This window comes from Fukomys damarensis, unplaced genomic scaffold, assembly GCF_012274545.1.
Source record: "Fukomys damarensis isolate Sample0158 unplaced genomic scaffold, DMR_v1.0_HiC HiC_scaffold_33, whole genome shotgun sequence".
Lineage (NCBI taxonomy): Eukaryota > Metazoa > Chordata > Mammalia > Rodentia > Bathyergidae > Fukomys > Fukomys damarensis.
Window position 1 is genome coordinate 39,282,283 of NW_022900945.1, and position 15,490 is coordinate 39,297,772.

At 37.3% G+C, this 15,490-nt stretch overlaps 1 protein-coding gene across 2 annotated transcripts in view; it reads right to left on the reverse strand.

The window, feature by feature from the left end:
* Vav3 (vav guanine nucleotide exchange factor 3) overlaps nucleotides 1-15,490 on the reverse strand; it is a 275,111-nt gene that overhangs the window by 8,647 nt on the left and 250,974 nt on the right. For both annotated transcript variants that reach the window (XM_019204802.1, XM_033758176.1), the window contains exon 24: nucleotides 13,669-13,798. In XM_019204802.1, the coding sequence (XP_019060347.1) occupies nucleotides 13,669-13,798 (130 nt within the window). The remainder of the gene's footprint in view (nucleotides 1-13,668; nucleotides 13,799-15,490) is intronic.

Consider the following 15,490-nt stretch of genomic DNA (forward strand, 5'->3'; position numbering starts at 1 on the left):
AAGGCATTGATACAATCTATGTAACATTTGTTACTTTTCAAGGACTCTGCTTGTTAAACTTGTGTTTTGACCCTGCAATGGGAGAAACTCAAAGAGACAGCCACAGATCTGATGTTCTTTGTAAAGAGTCAGAAAATCCGGCCTTTGCATAAGATACAAATAGTTGCTTGGTGCTTCCTGCTGAGATGCCTTTAAAAGGAGCTGTTTCTGTGAAATAAATCAGACTTCTCTTGGTCTCAAAAAAAAAAAAAAACTGAATTCCATGGCAATTCATAATCTGGCACCTCATGCCTTTGTAATTAAATCTACCATAATTTTCAGACAGGAATGCTGTATATCCTGAATAGCTTTCCCCTAAGGCCTTCAGCTACATTTCCAACTCAGAACTTCTTCTTATTCTGGAATATTGCTCCTGCCCATGGGATCTAACTGGAACCTCTGTCTCAAAAGTCATACCACATGTTTATAGCGGCACAAGTTTGTAATTGCTAAAGCTTGAAAACAGCCCAACTGCCCATCAACTGGAGACTGGATGAAGAAGCTCGGTTTTGTTTGTTTGTTTGTGTTTGTTTGTTCATTTTGGGGGTTTTGGTGTTTCTGGTTTTGTTTTAGTAAAATAGAGTACTACTCAGCCACAAAGAACAAGAAACTAGAGACATTTATAGCTGAATGGAAGCACACTGAGGGCATACTTTTAAGTGAAATAAATAGGACACATGTGTGTAAATACCAAGTAGTTTCTCCAGTGTGAGACAGAAAGTATAAATAAGGATTAAAATGAATAACTGATAATGTGAAATAGGAAGAAAAGGTCTAAAGGGGTAGAAGTGGGAAGGGTAGGGGAAAGGAAAGAAGAGAAAGGAAAAATATGAGAAAAGGAAAAAATGGAAACAGAGTATTTGTAAATAGGAAAGGATGGAGGAGTTGAAGGGAGAGCAGGGGAATAGGGAAAAAATAAGAACCAAGATACATCATGTAAAGGTACAAGTTCCCAATGATAAATGTAACATACTGTATACCTAAAATGTACCAATAAAAGAATTTAAGGAAGAAAAATAAAAAGTTTAGCTCGGTCCCTCCCAAGAGCCTTCCTGACTATTCAGATACCACTTGTACCCCTTCCTAGACATGAAGGGAGGTATGGCACTTCTGGGTTCTGTTGCTTAATGACTGCATACACCTAGGTTGCATCTCCAATTAGACACTGACTGTGGAAGGCAGGGTCAAGTTCTCTTATTGTTTCTGCATTGCCCACAGAATGGGGTCCAGAGCTAAGCAACTAAAGTTGCTGAATGGACAAGTATCTCAGCAGGGTACTTAATTCTGCAAGTTCCTTAGGTCTCTTTCTCTGATTTATTTATCTCATCTTTTGCTCACTTAATTAACTGCTCAATAAGACTTTCAACAAAGGCTGAAAAAACACTAAGAAAGTGAAATATGTCTAGGTTCTATTCTTCTGGCTTCTTGAAAGTCAAGATATATCAGTGATATTCCTACAATAATTCCAATTTTTTTTGAGATGCTGAACAGGTATTTAATACCATATGTCTCATAGCATTAACCATACCATATGCCTGAGGAATATTCTTAGGAGTAAAAGGTTAATAGGTTTTTCCTGCCACCCAGTGTATGACTCTCAGACACACATTTTAAAAACTGGTAGGGATGCTTTCTACTTTTGTACACATTGTAGCATGACTTACTTCTGCTACTCTTCCTATCTGTCAATTTTCAGTGCCTTTGGGTCCCTAGTTCCCTTGAGCTGGAAAAATATCATTTGAATGTCTGGGACCTACTGATACAAGAATAAAATATAACATGTTTCCCTAGAAAAATATGAATTTAAATGTAGATGAAAGCAATATCAGAATCAGATGTTTGATAAGGACATTTTATAAAAGGTTTAATTTATAAGACATTTTGATCTATGCTGAGAAATAACCACCTGTCTCTATACACATGTGCAGATGCATGCTTTCCTCATCAGTCTCCTACCCAGTCCAAGACTCCTTTATACAAGGAAGACTGTCAGGTGTACATCTTGGAATAGAGTGAGGAAGAGTCCAGTCACAGTGACATTCAAATGGGAATGCTGAGGTGACTCTTATCATTCACTGCCTAATATCACAGGTAAAGTCTCCCTGCTCCTGCATCGTGCTATTTGGAAGTTTCTTGAGAGACTACTCTTTCATCCATATTGGTACATAAGTAGAAAATACTAAATCAATATAGTGCCTTTTTTCATTGAGGTAATCATTTGCAAACTGTAAGCTTCACATAGAAGCCTAATTTTTCTTTTCTTTAAACATTTTCAATTCTATATTAGCCCAGCAGAGGAAGAACCTTACTCAGAGACACTGAAGAGGAAGGGTTCTGCTTATTTACATGTGCATGACACCTGGCTTTCAACTGGGCTAACATTCAGGACAATCATTATCAAATGAGTGGCTCATAATTTAGTGGCTTAATATTTCCTATTAGAAACTATAAAAAGTACAGTCAACTACTATTTATCAAAATAATTTATTTTCCAAGCTAAAAAAACAAAACCTGAAATACAGTCTCTAGTGAAGATAGATATAGAAGTTATCTGTTATCTATTCAATTTGTAGTAACATTTGAAACTTAGATATTATAATCAATCGACAATCTTCCCTAAGGTGTAGGTTATCAAATCATGAAGTATTTTTGAGCTAACAATGATCTATTATGTGTATCAGAGAACTCTGCCCTAAGCATTTGCTAATTACTTGCTGGTAGTTTATACATTATCTAACATTCAGTTTTTAGTTGTAACAAGATGTGTACATGCATTTATGAAACAAAAAGTTATTAGCAAGACTATCAGGTGCCTGGACCAATGGTATTAACCACACAGCAATCTCTGAGTGTGGGGGCCCAGCCAACGACTCCCAGTGATTTGTTTTCCTGAAGACCTGAGCTATGTGAGACGCTTTGCTGAGCAGTTTAGGAGGTTCTTTTTGCTAAGACTGTCTACAGATGGTCTAACAGCAGAAAATACACTGGGAATTTAATTTACATTTGTGGTCCTTACCCTGATTTGACTTGATTTTTTTGTACCAGGGATTGAACTCAGGACCTTGAATTTGCACAGCAGGCAGCAGAACTGATTTTATTTTAGAGCTCAGGCAGTCTTCCTTTTAGGTTCACAGCAACAGTGACAGACATAGTGTCAAATATTTGCTCTTCTATCTCACCCAAACAGAATATATTAAAGGTCCCTTGCTTGGTGTTGACTGTATATTTTAAATATTATCACTGAAATATCTCAGAATAATTCAGATAGTTTAATTTAATGCCTATGTCTGGTAAATGGACAAATTTCTGTTAACATAAAATTGAAAGATACAAAAGAAAAATTATGTCTAGGATTACTGGAAAAAATAAATGACTACTTTGTATTCAAAGCTGCAAAAACATAAGAAGCCATTCACAAGAAAATAAAATAAGTATAAGGTCTTTCCTTTTGCTACAGAAAATTGGATCATTTGACACTGCCTTGAGAATTCAGATTATTTATAGGCATATAGTTTGTTAAGATGTGAAATTTATTTTAAATCCATACTCTTTAAAAATCACTGGCAGACATATTAAATTACTATGAGCTCAGGATGGTGCTAAGACACTAAAAAAGAAATAACGAATACAATCTCTGACTTTAAAATGAAGTTTATGGGGATAGAGACACACAGAAGAGGGTATACACACACAACGAGGGAGAAAAACAATTCGTTTTAGATTGAGAATGCTATGCCTAGACTCTAAACCCCACAAAAACCCTAACAACAAAAGAAACTCTTCTAGCTTGAGGTTGCTCAGGCTCAAAACTTTAGAATCATCCTTGAGTCTTCTCTTACTACAATACCTCATACTTGATGGTCACAACATCCAGTTGGGTCACCTTCAAAATCTATCACCTGTAGGCTACAGGATGTCCAAGCCATTATCACTTCTATCTTGATTGCTGCATGAGCCTCTTAATTCATCTCTCTGGGTCTACCTTGTCCTTTCTTCCCATGGTCTTTCTCAACAAAGAAGCTGGAACAATCTTGTTAAAACTTATTTCTGTTCTGGTAACACTGTTCATGTCATACATGCTTCTTAATGTACTCTGGTTGTCCCTTCTTTCACTTCTCTAAGTCTTTATTCAAATGTAACTTCTAGAATGAGGCCTACCCTGCTATCCTACAGAAGAGTCATGGACACACAGAAACAGATAGCTCTCGTGCCATGTGATGCTGATGGAAACCAGGATTTCTTGGGAACATTACATATAAGCAAGGAAGTAGATGGAGAGCATGCAATCCCCAAAACTCTCACTGCCCTTCTAATCAGACTGGGTACAAATGATGTGCACACACTGTGACTGAAGTTTCAGTAGCCTGCTCTACATATAAAGGTTTTTATATGAATGTATAATCATACTAGAAGCTCCTGGTCATACATGCAATCCTGTTAGAAAAGGGAGCTACTGGCTGGTTTCAGCCTATAGAACCAGTTAACTAAGAACGAATGGTGGCCAGGCATACTTGTAATCCCAGCACTTTGGGAGGCAGAGGCAGGAGAATCACAAGTTCAAGCCTAGCCTGGTTAACTTAATGACTTAGGGAGGCCCTATCTCAAAATAAAGAAGGCTTAGGGATGTAACTCAGTGTAAAGGCCCTTGGTTTGATTCCTGGTACCACAAACACACAAAAAAAGATGTGCCAACTTAGCTTTCTGCTGTACTGCCATGGGGAAGGAAAATGACCTTGTAGTGTTATGCATGACTCAATCAGCTTAGTTAAAATCCTAAGCCATGCCTGAACAATCTGAAGCATCATGACCTTATTTTCCCAGAAGAGTTCTCAATTTCTAACACTGTATAATTATTTTGTAACCTATCGTCTACTTTTCCCACTAACATATACATTTCACAAGGGTAAAAACTTCTGTCTGTTGTGCTCATTGTTGTATATCGCTAGCAGTTCCAACAGTGCTGGCCTTGAAGAGGCTCTTAAATACTGAGATCTACATGAATGTGGGGATCTGTGAGGAAGTTATCAGTGAGGATGCAATCACTAAAGAAGAAATGTAGAAGGTGCATAGGTTAATTCAAGTATGCAGACATGTATCCTTTGAGGACGAAGGTTAAAGGGAAGGGGGAAATTGCCTGGGAAAAGAAAAGTTTTGAATAGTGAAAACTCTGAGGCCACAAATCAAGTCATAGTGAAATTTTTGTGCTGAGTTCTGACAAATTGCAGTATATCCATAGGAGGGTTACTAGGATCGTGAGGGATTTGACAAACACTAATTTGATTAGAGATTTAAAAATATTTTGAAAGGAAGGAAGGGAGAGGGAAGGAAGAGAGACAGAAGAGGGAGGGAAGAAAGGAGGGATGGAAGAGAGGCTGAAGGCAAGAGAATGGAAAGGAAAGAGAAAAAGAAATAAGAAAACAGGAAGGGAAAGACAGACACAGTGGGAAAGGGGAAGAGCACCTGATGAAAGGTTATCATAGCTCAGAGTAATATATTCATTTTGAGTATATTGTTCTTATAGTAGATTTTGAAATTATTATAGCGAGTATATAGTATATTTATTTCGAAATAACTATGATAAGTAGCTATTGTAAGACAAATTTCTGGATCAGTCAAAGAAAAAAGCCAATTTTGTTCAAAAAAATAAATATTTCATGTGGTAGTAAACATAAGGTCATTTGAGTGTTCAAGTAAAGACTGGTCATCATCTCTCAGGAATGTTATAAAAGGTACTTCTTTGGAAAAGCCTATACCAAGGCTAACAAGACTGGTAAATTTGAGACACCTAGATACCAGAAGTATTTCCCTGGCAGTGCCACTTACTGTGGAGGCATTAGGCTGTCCTGAGTAACACTCAAGGGAGTTTTGCTGTACTGTTTGGTACAAGTAGATAAACGCTAAATAAATAAAACAATTAATGAACGTGTGAATGCATGAAAGAAAATCACTTAAGTTCTCAATGCTAAGAGGCACAGAAGAGCGTTGAAGACTTGCTACCATATGCAGACTTGGGATGCACTTTAAGTAGCACGACAGTGGTACACATCATGAAATTAGATTTCTCAGCCATCAACCTTCACAGCAAGGAGCCTGGAAAAAGTTTTAGGAAAGAAAACAGAATTTCTTGAATGTTTTCCAGTCAAGACTAGAAAAATTAGGCCTTGGATCAAGCCTGGGATATGAAGGCAGGACAGTTGACGAGAGAACATTATACACATCAACATCATGGGGTCAGTTTTTAATGTAGAAAACAAAGTTTCTGAGAATGGACAGCATAAAGGATGGGACATACTAAGAACAATGAAGTTCTACTCTTTGAGTTATGAAATATTAAAAGGATGGCTTTGAGTGAGGTTATCTGAATCTGCATAATTTATATCTGTAAGCCACACTGGGAAGGGATCTTCAACGCTCATTACTACTTTTTAAAGTCATTAGACAAAGGGTAAAAATGCCTTTAAAGTACCCAGTAAAGCTCTTGAAATAACAATTTTAAAAAGGACACCTCATCGTGGACCGAATAATGGAGGTTTACAGCTTTCCTTAATCGGTTGTCCAAGAACTGGAAATTTCTGTGGATACCACAGATGTGGAGGGAAAGGAATATAAAAATATCAGCAATATAAGTAACTTAGCGCGCTGTGTGGACACTAGGAAAGGCCAGCTGACACCCAGAAAATGGGGAGTAGAAAACCACAGGACCAAGAAGAAGGAAATGCACTTTACATAAACCTTAAAAATGGCCAAATGCAGCTAAGGTAACATCTCACATTGGGCAAAGGTGTGGAATAATATGGAAGTGGTGCCTGGAGGTAAAACACCCTACCTTTCCACATGCCAGACATCATTCTAAGGGCTTCACACCAACTCACAAGATGAACATGCAACACTCTGATACAGTGTACTATGGTGAAATAATTAGGGAAATACTAGAGAATCTGCCCCTTCCTAGAAGGGAACATATCCTACAATCAATCTTTGTACATCTGCTTGTCAAAGGAAATCTTTCCATGGTGCTTCTTGCAGGGCTGGAGGTTCATGAGATGCACACATTGATGTCCACAACATAATGTATTTAAAATAGGCTTGGAAACATCATGCCCTGTTAATCTCCAAAGTGCTGAAGATCAGAGAGCTTCTTTAATTCCTATATTCTGTATCCAATGTTTCAGACCAAGGGCTGTGCAGATATTCCTTGAGAAGCCACACTGGCCCCAAAGTGCTTCTTCTCAAGAAGACAGTACATTTCACTGTGGGAGAGCTGTGATCCACTGACAACACCTTGCTGATTGAAGGCAGTATTTCTTGTTAATTCCCATTAACTAATTAATTGTCTCCCCCAATAATTAAAGGCATTTATAACTTTATTGAAACCAAAGAAATATTAAAGGAAGGGTGGAAAATTTTGGAAAAAAGTTTAAAATGAACAAACAAGGTTGTTGTGGGCCCAAGAGTGCCCTCCAACATAAAGATATGTCTGTTTTGTCCATGAACATGTCTTAAATAGGATCTTCACAAATGTTAAGTTTCTCAAAATGACAAGTGTCTTTCTAAGAGAAAGCAAGGTGAGGTGAAGACCAGGCAGAGACTGGAGCAATGTATCTACAGACCCAAGAATACCAAGGATTGCCAGCAGCCATGTCAGTGGCTGAGACAGACAGAATGGAGTCAGCTCACAGCCTCCAGAAGGAATGAATCTGGCCAACACTGAATTTGAACTTCTAGACTCCAGAACTGTGAGAATAAACGTCTGCTGTTCAAAGGCACTTTGTGACAACTTTTTAACAAAAGTCCTAGGAAACTAACACAATGAGATTAAAACTCATTTCAAATTATTAGAATAAAATTAGATCATATCAAGGCAAAAATGACCAAGGAGAAGATTACTTAAGAAAGGCTAAAATAATGAAAGCAGAACATATGAGAATATAAACATAGATGTGTTGAGTTAGGCCTAAAAGCAAAACTTAACTGTGCTCTTGAGGACTTGAAAAAAAATAAATATTATCCCTTATTATGCTGCAATACAATTCATAAATAGTCCAGGAAGTATCAGGATATTTCATGATTATCAGGAATAAGCAGGCTACATTAGCTTATATTCAGATAAATATATATGAATGACAGAAATTCTCCAAGCTTCTGTCAAAATCAGCAGTCAGAAACAAAGCACAAACACCCGTCTGTGGCTCATGGACAGAGGAAAGAGACCATGCCCAAAGAGAGGCTATTCAGTCTCTGGCTCTGATGTCTGCCTCTACCTATAAAGCCCTATGTGTGGTCCCAAGGACCCTTTGTCAGATTTTTTTTTAATTTCTGTGATATTTGCCATCACACCAAAAAGAATGTGCTGATCTGTGTTTTGCTTTCATCTTTCCATGCTTTCCATATTAACTACACTCACCACTGCAATGCTTGCTATGCCTCCTGTGGACTCGGGTTCTGACTCCACTCACAGAACACTTTCTGAGAAACCTATTTCATGCAAGGCATATACAAAATATAGTTGAGAATTATATACAAACAACTATTATTTTCAAATTACTATATCCTTTGTAAACTAAGAAATGAAATGTTAATGATTCGTGAAAATTTGCCTCAACAAGATCACTTTCCTTGCCACCAACCATCTAGTGAAACAATGAGTATCTGTAGGGATCTAAACACGTGTACAGTACTAAATGCCTTCTCCTTTACACCTGTTCTTGCTCTCTTGTTTGTCAGTCAGTGGTTTTACTAGCTGCCAGTTGTCCAAGGAAAATACTTGTGTATCACACTTACACCAGTTCTACCTCAGCTCTTTAGTCCAACCAATTCAACCTCTAGAATATATTCAAATTTTCCCATTGTCTTTTTCTACAGTGACAACTGAACTCTTGTCCAAACTACCTTTGATAGACACTGATGGGGCCTACTCATTCTTTTCTGTGCCTCCCTCACCCTCTATCCTCTCTTCACAAAGCAGTCAGAGATCCCTTAAAAGTGTGTCTTAGTCACTTTCTTGTTGCTGACATAAAATACCCAACACCCACAAATTAAAGGAGAAGAGGTTTATCTTGGCTCGTGGTTCACTGTCTGCTGGCTCCAGGGCAGAGCGTCACGGCAGAAGCCTGGCAAAGGAGAAAAGCTGCTCACTTCCTGTCTGCTGAGAAGCAGAGTGAAAGAAGGAGCTGGGGAGGGAGACGGACCCCAGTGACCCACCTCCTCCAACCAGGCTCTACGTACAAGACATTTAGCTCTAAACTCATCAGTCTATTCCACTAATGAGTATGAGCACCCCATGGTCCAATCACCTCCCCAAAGCCCCGCCTATGAATGTATAAGACTTTGGAGAGACATCTGCATGTAATTCCTAACACTGTAAATCAGTTCATGTCATTTTCTGCTTATAAAGCCTCCGTACTTTCCCGCCACAAATACGAACATCGCAGTCTATTCACTGTGCTGCAGGTACACTGAGCCCCTTTCAATTCCCTGAAGTTCTTTCCTGTTTCTGAGCCTTCACACAAGCTGCTTCACTGTGTCAGTTCACTATTGCTCCCCACCCCACACCCTGCCATCTTTGTACATCCTGTAAGTTTAGCCTGAGTCACATTTCTTCCTAAAGACTCTCTATGACCCTAGAAGGTAAGTGAGCCCTCTTCTCACACCCTTGCACTTGTGCTTTGGCTTCACTAGGCCTATCAACATCTGTGATTATCTATGAGTCTATCTGTTTAACGTCTGTTCCGACTCACCCAATGGTCTGTCATATTCACTATGAAAACTCCAGGATCTAGCACAGGGCCTGGCATACAGAAGATGTTGAATAAAGGACTGAGTGAAAAGGCAAATGCAAGGAGGTCACGCTGAGGAGCAAAAGGCTTTAAATATGATCTCAGCACACATTGTGTTCTTCACGCCCCACGTCAGTGACCAAGTCCACCCGAATTTGGAGCAGATGAAAAGGAGGATGTTGCTACTTTCCTCCAGTTCTTGAGACTCAGCCAGCAGATGGGAGCAACTCCACGTTTAAAACTTTTTATTCTGAAACAATTCACACTTAGGAGTAGCGAGAGTGGCACAAGGAATTTCCATATACTCCATTCAGATTCCCCAAATGTTAACATTTTATCACGTTTTCTTTATAAGTCACTTCCCCCGCCCCCCGAGCCATTGGATAATTGTGGATACAATCCTTCCTTTTACTGATAATTACTTCAGTGTGTTTCCTAAAAACAAAGACATTTTCTCCTCTTATATAACTGCTGTAAAACTATTAAAAGCAAAAAATCACACTGATGCACTGTCACTTAAGGTAGAGAACTTATATTCTAATTGTCCCCACTCATGTCCTGTATAGTAACATAAATACATGCCCGATGAGATACAAAATATGTTTGTACTGTATGTGTGTGCTGTCTCCTCCTCCCTGCTCCCCATTCAGAATTCCATCCTGCATCACACTATAGGTAGCTGTCATATCTTTTAGTCTTTTAAAATCTCAAACAGTTCCACTCTTTAACTTTAATTATCTTGGCTTTTATAAAGAATATAAGCTGATTATTTTTAGGATGTCTTTCAGTTGCCATTTGTCTGATGTTTCTTCATGATTAGATTCAAACTGTGCATTTGGGGGCAGGACTATCACCACAGTGGGGTGGGGTCCCCCTCAGAATATTCTGTTAGGAAGTACACGGTGTCTATTTGTTCCACCACAGGTGATGTCGCTATTTTTTCTTTTATGATCAATAATTTCTTAGAAATGCTATGTTCTGTGCACACTAATGTGGACAATTTTAATGTATTTCTCTTTATATCTTATCTTTCATGAGCATGGTGTAGATTTATAATTTCATCTTATTTAAAAATTACAAAATGGTTGGTAATTGTCCCAAGAACAGTCTAACCCAGACAATACTGAAGTAAGCAATCTCTACAATGCCTCAAGGCTTTCTTTTTCTTTTCCAAGGTGACTATATTATTAATAGTAAGAATGATAAATAGCCTGTTTAAGAAGTTGGAGTTCCATTCTCAACCTGCATCCAAACACAGATGGGTCCGGGCTTTCCCTGGCCTGTTCTTCATGCTTCAAGTCTTCACAGTAATAGAGACAGTGCTCTCAGTCCAATCCAGTAACACAGAGTAATGCTGTCTGGTAAAAATATGCCGCTTGTAACAATTGTCTAAGCTCTGTTAGATGATATTTAGCAGCATACTCGAAGCTATGAAGCAGAGGTAAGGCTATAAAGACATCAGACATAATCTTTCTAGATAGAATATGCAGCATTTCCTCCTGCCACCTCGGGAGACTACATGCATAAAAGAAGAAATGATGTTTTCTTTAATGATTAATTCTGAAGCAAGAGTTGGTATAAAATAAGAAATGCATGCTTTAAAAATCATAAAAGCAAGATGCAAATTGCCATAAGAGTTTCAATTAGTAAATTTACTCAAGCCTTAGAAATCCAGGGAAGTACATGCTGTTAGAGGAATCAGTAACATTAGTCGCAGAAGTAGGGGTGGTACAGTCAGTGTACAAGCACTGTGCTAAGTGCTTTCTCTGTGGTACTTCATTTAATTCTTAGGACCATCTTAATATTTTTCCAATCATAAAAATTTTAACATAAGGTAAATCATTGGGATAGCACTGTGATTTTAATCAGAGGTTACAATTCTGCTTTGTGGTAATGGGTGAACAGTCTGGGAGAGTTAACCACTGTGCAGTTATTGCTGACTGACCTACAATCTTACTCCCTCAGTTTTTTTCAGGTCACACTGTAAATGAGATCTTCCCTGATCATTTTATATAAAATGTCGAACTCCTCCAACCCAGACTTGCTTGAGTCTCCCTGCTGAACAAAGTCAAATTTCAGTATGTATTTGTCAAATTTTAAGTGAATGGATTACTTTCACTTCTTGATTATAAAAGAGCTATCGTGTTCCAAGTTAAGTTTCCAGAGTCTTTTAAAAAGATTGAGTGGGGAGGTTTGAATACATGACTCTGATGAAAATTTTGCCTGTAGCTAGGATGGGTATTTAGCATAATCATTATATTGGCTATGCTTAAAAAAATAGTGGATCTTTTCTAGTTGCTAAAAAAAAAGTCTGAGCATTAAACAGTTAAACATGGAGACCAAATTTTAAATTAGGCAATTTCATTACTGGACAACATTCTCTGAGCACTCACATGCCAAGCACCAAAGAAGAACCAGGCAGTGAAGTACATGTGAGGATCAAAAGCCTTCCTATGTAATATAGGATGTCCACCCTTTTTCTTTCCCTGTATACTCCAGAGCTAATCAAACATTGTGAACAGGACTCGGTGTAACTGACCTCTTTGGAAACTTGTCCTACTCCTGGGAAGACAAAGAAGAAACAGTTGAAAATTACAGGCTTCATGCAGCGGGGAGAAGTCATAACTTGGGGAGACTTTTAAGAAATTTGTAGGAAACTGTTTTATAAGAAAAGCTTTCATTTTTGAATGAGTAAAAGTAGGCTATTTGAGAGTCTAAGAGAATTAGGTAATTTTAGGCTAAAAAAACCGTACAATTTTAAGTTTTTAAAGTTTCAACATAAAGTGTGTTCCTACTTTCACTACCTAGGCTTGGGCATATGTCACTGATCACTGCAAAAACAGATATTAAGCTATTCCAGTTGTAAAACACTACCTGTCATTTGATGTGACAAATATCCTGCATATTTTCTTATATTTGAGTATATTAAATTTTACTGATGTTTTTGAAAGCCTGAGCATTACTCCTTTCCCTTTTGGTGTCTGTTTGTGGAGAAAAATAAAGTTGAAGTTATATTAAACTGCTGAAAATTCTTTTTTTTTTCCAAATACCTCTAGATCTTTCAATTTTGCTTAGTCTTAAGATTCTAAGAGTAATAAAAATATTTTAATTTCTCCTCTAAAACAGATTTTTTTTAAAAGGACATCAAAACAAGGGAATGAAATCACACTTTCTTTACATGTTTTCATCACAATATTCTCTTTAAATGCTATAAACAGCTCTAGGAAGATTATATAACATTAAAAAGTGAGGAAAAATAAAAATTTTGACTCGGATTCCACTTAAACTATGATGTGATTTTGTTTGGGTGCTAAATTTTGTGACTAGTTTTTCCCCTTATTTTGAAAGAAAGTAGCTATAGTATAATTTTAGAAATACTGCTATCCCAGAAGATATATTAGTCATTTCAAAGTTTTGAAAGTAGTCATTGAAATAGGATCATAAGCAAACTTGTGATAATAGGCTAAAAAGGAGATTGGGAGTCAGTTTTACTTAAATACTATCATTCAAACAATACTGTGACCACAAGCATTATGCATAAATTAAGAAGTCTGGCCAACATTAAAAACCAAGGGAAAATATAATCTTTACATATGAACATATTCTTTATGTTTATAATGGATATTTTAATTCAAACACAATTTTTACTTTGGCACAAAGATCTACAATTAGAAATGTTCATAAACCTGTTGGTCCCTCTGATTTTGTTTAGCTCCAGAAAAAAAAAAGTCCTTGTTCAATGCATTAGCATATTAATTGGTTATATTTCAAAGCCTGGAATAAAGATGTTTAATGTTATTTTGCCTCCAACCCTTAAGTGACAGCAAATCGTATTCTCAATTACAATACTCACAGCTGTTGCCTGCTCTATTACCCCTCTGTCCAGGTGAATGTTCTGGCTCCTTGTATGGAAACTGCAGAGTGGTATCTAAGGTTCTGAACCCTTCTTTAAGAGAATGATGCTTGTAATATTCCACAAGTTCCTTCAAGGAAAAGAATAAAAGGTTATTTTTGATAAAGATACTTTTGTTATCACATAATTCTATATAATGTAAGGATATGGGATTTAATGCTAAATTTCCCATGCAAGAGTTAGTGAATGGTCTTTTCTCCCTGCTGTCTGAACGTATCTGAGACCTGCCAGGAAGTTATCCTTTGATACTTGGGACATTTACAATGTGAGTTTTCCTGGATACAGAACATCCAGTCAGTCTCCAGTTAGATGTGGTAAAAATAAATAAATAAATAACAAAACTAAACTAAAGTTCAATTTCAAAGTAGTAATTATTGTTCTTACTTATGAAATACTCGCCTTTCTAAACAAAAATTAAAAGGAACAGCTGCTCACTTGATACATAGCAATTTCTAGTTTCCTGCAGTTTTTCACCATGGCTAAAAAACAAATGTGATTCTAAATGTGCTTTTCGGTGGTAAACAAAAGTTAGCAAAGCACAAATGCCAATCGACATTGCTTCTGTTTTATGATGAAGTGTTTGTGCCCATCATAGCTCTGACTATTGCCTGGTACTCGAGGTCAATAATGTGGTTCTTCTTAATTTTTACTTAGTTTGCCTTAAATCTATCCAAGCCTAATGTCATAATCACCCATCATCTTTCAGACTAAAACTTCAGGCAATTTCTTTTCACATGCTTGCTTCATAAGTTCTGCACAAATATTAATCTCTCTACTATCAACTGAAATTTTAAAATAATTCATAATGGAAAATGCATATTATATATAAAATTTCTCATAAGTACCTGAAATTAAAATAATAGCAAAATCATTGTAGTCATTTATGGACTACTTCTCTTAAAATGTTTCTTAAAAATATTGTGGGAAAGCAACTCATTTCTTCTAAAAACCACACTCAGTCCATTTGATACCTCCATATAGTGGTTGTGTTCAAAGTTCTCAGAACAGACGAATCAGGCCAAAAATCATCCAAAATAAGAAAAAGAGAATGACAAAGGATTTGTTATTAATGAACAAACCCAGATATGTTGTGGACTGCATTGTGTTGGGATTGTCAGGGGTCGCAAAGATTATGAAGATAAGGTTCCTGCGCAATAGGAGTTCTCATCCTAGAAAGGAAAGTAAAGGGCTACAAGACTTGAAAGGCACGCAAGAGACTGTGCCTAGGTGTGTCGACTGGGGAGCGCAAAAGAATGCTTCAGGGCCAAAGCAGCTTGGCTTCAATTGAAGATCATGCAAAATTCCTACAGCCAGGAGTGGTGGAAGGTTTGTTTTAGGTGTCGTAGCCAGGCTGGGAAAGATACATAAATGTAAAAAAAGTAAAAACCATCTGTATCAACTAACACAGTAAGGTTTGTCTAGCTGGATAAAGCAAAAAGAGATTGTTTCGAATCCCTACACCTGTAAAATGGGGATAACAAGCTTTTCCACAGACTAAAATAAAATGTGTTACTTTCTTTGGCAATATGAAAATAAGCCTAAAAGGAATTATGTGCTGCTAATAGCTTTAACTTCAATTTAATTTCATTAAAATCATACAAATTTCAGCCCAGGCGTGGTGGTGCAAGCCTGTAATCCCAGCACTTGGGAGGCTGAGGCAGGAGGCTCACTGTGAGTTTAAAACCAGCCTGGGCTACACAGTGAGTTCCAGGTCAGTATCAACTACATAGTGACACCCTGTCTCAAAAAACCAAAAAAAAAA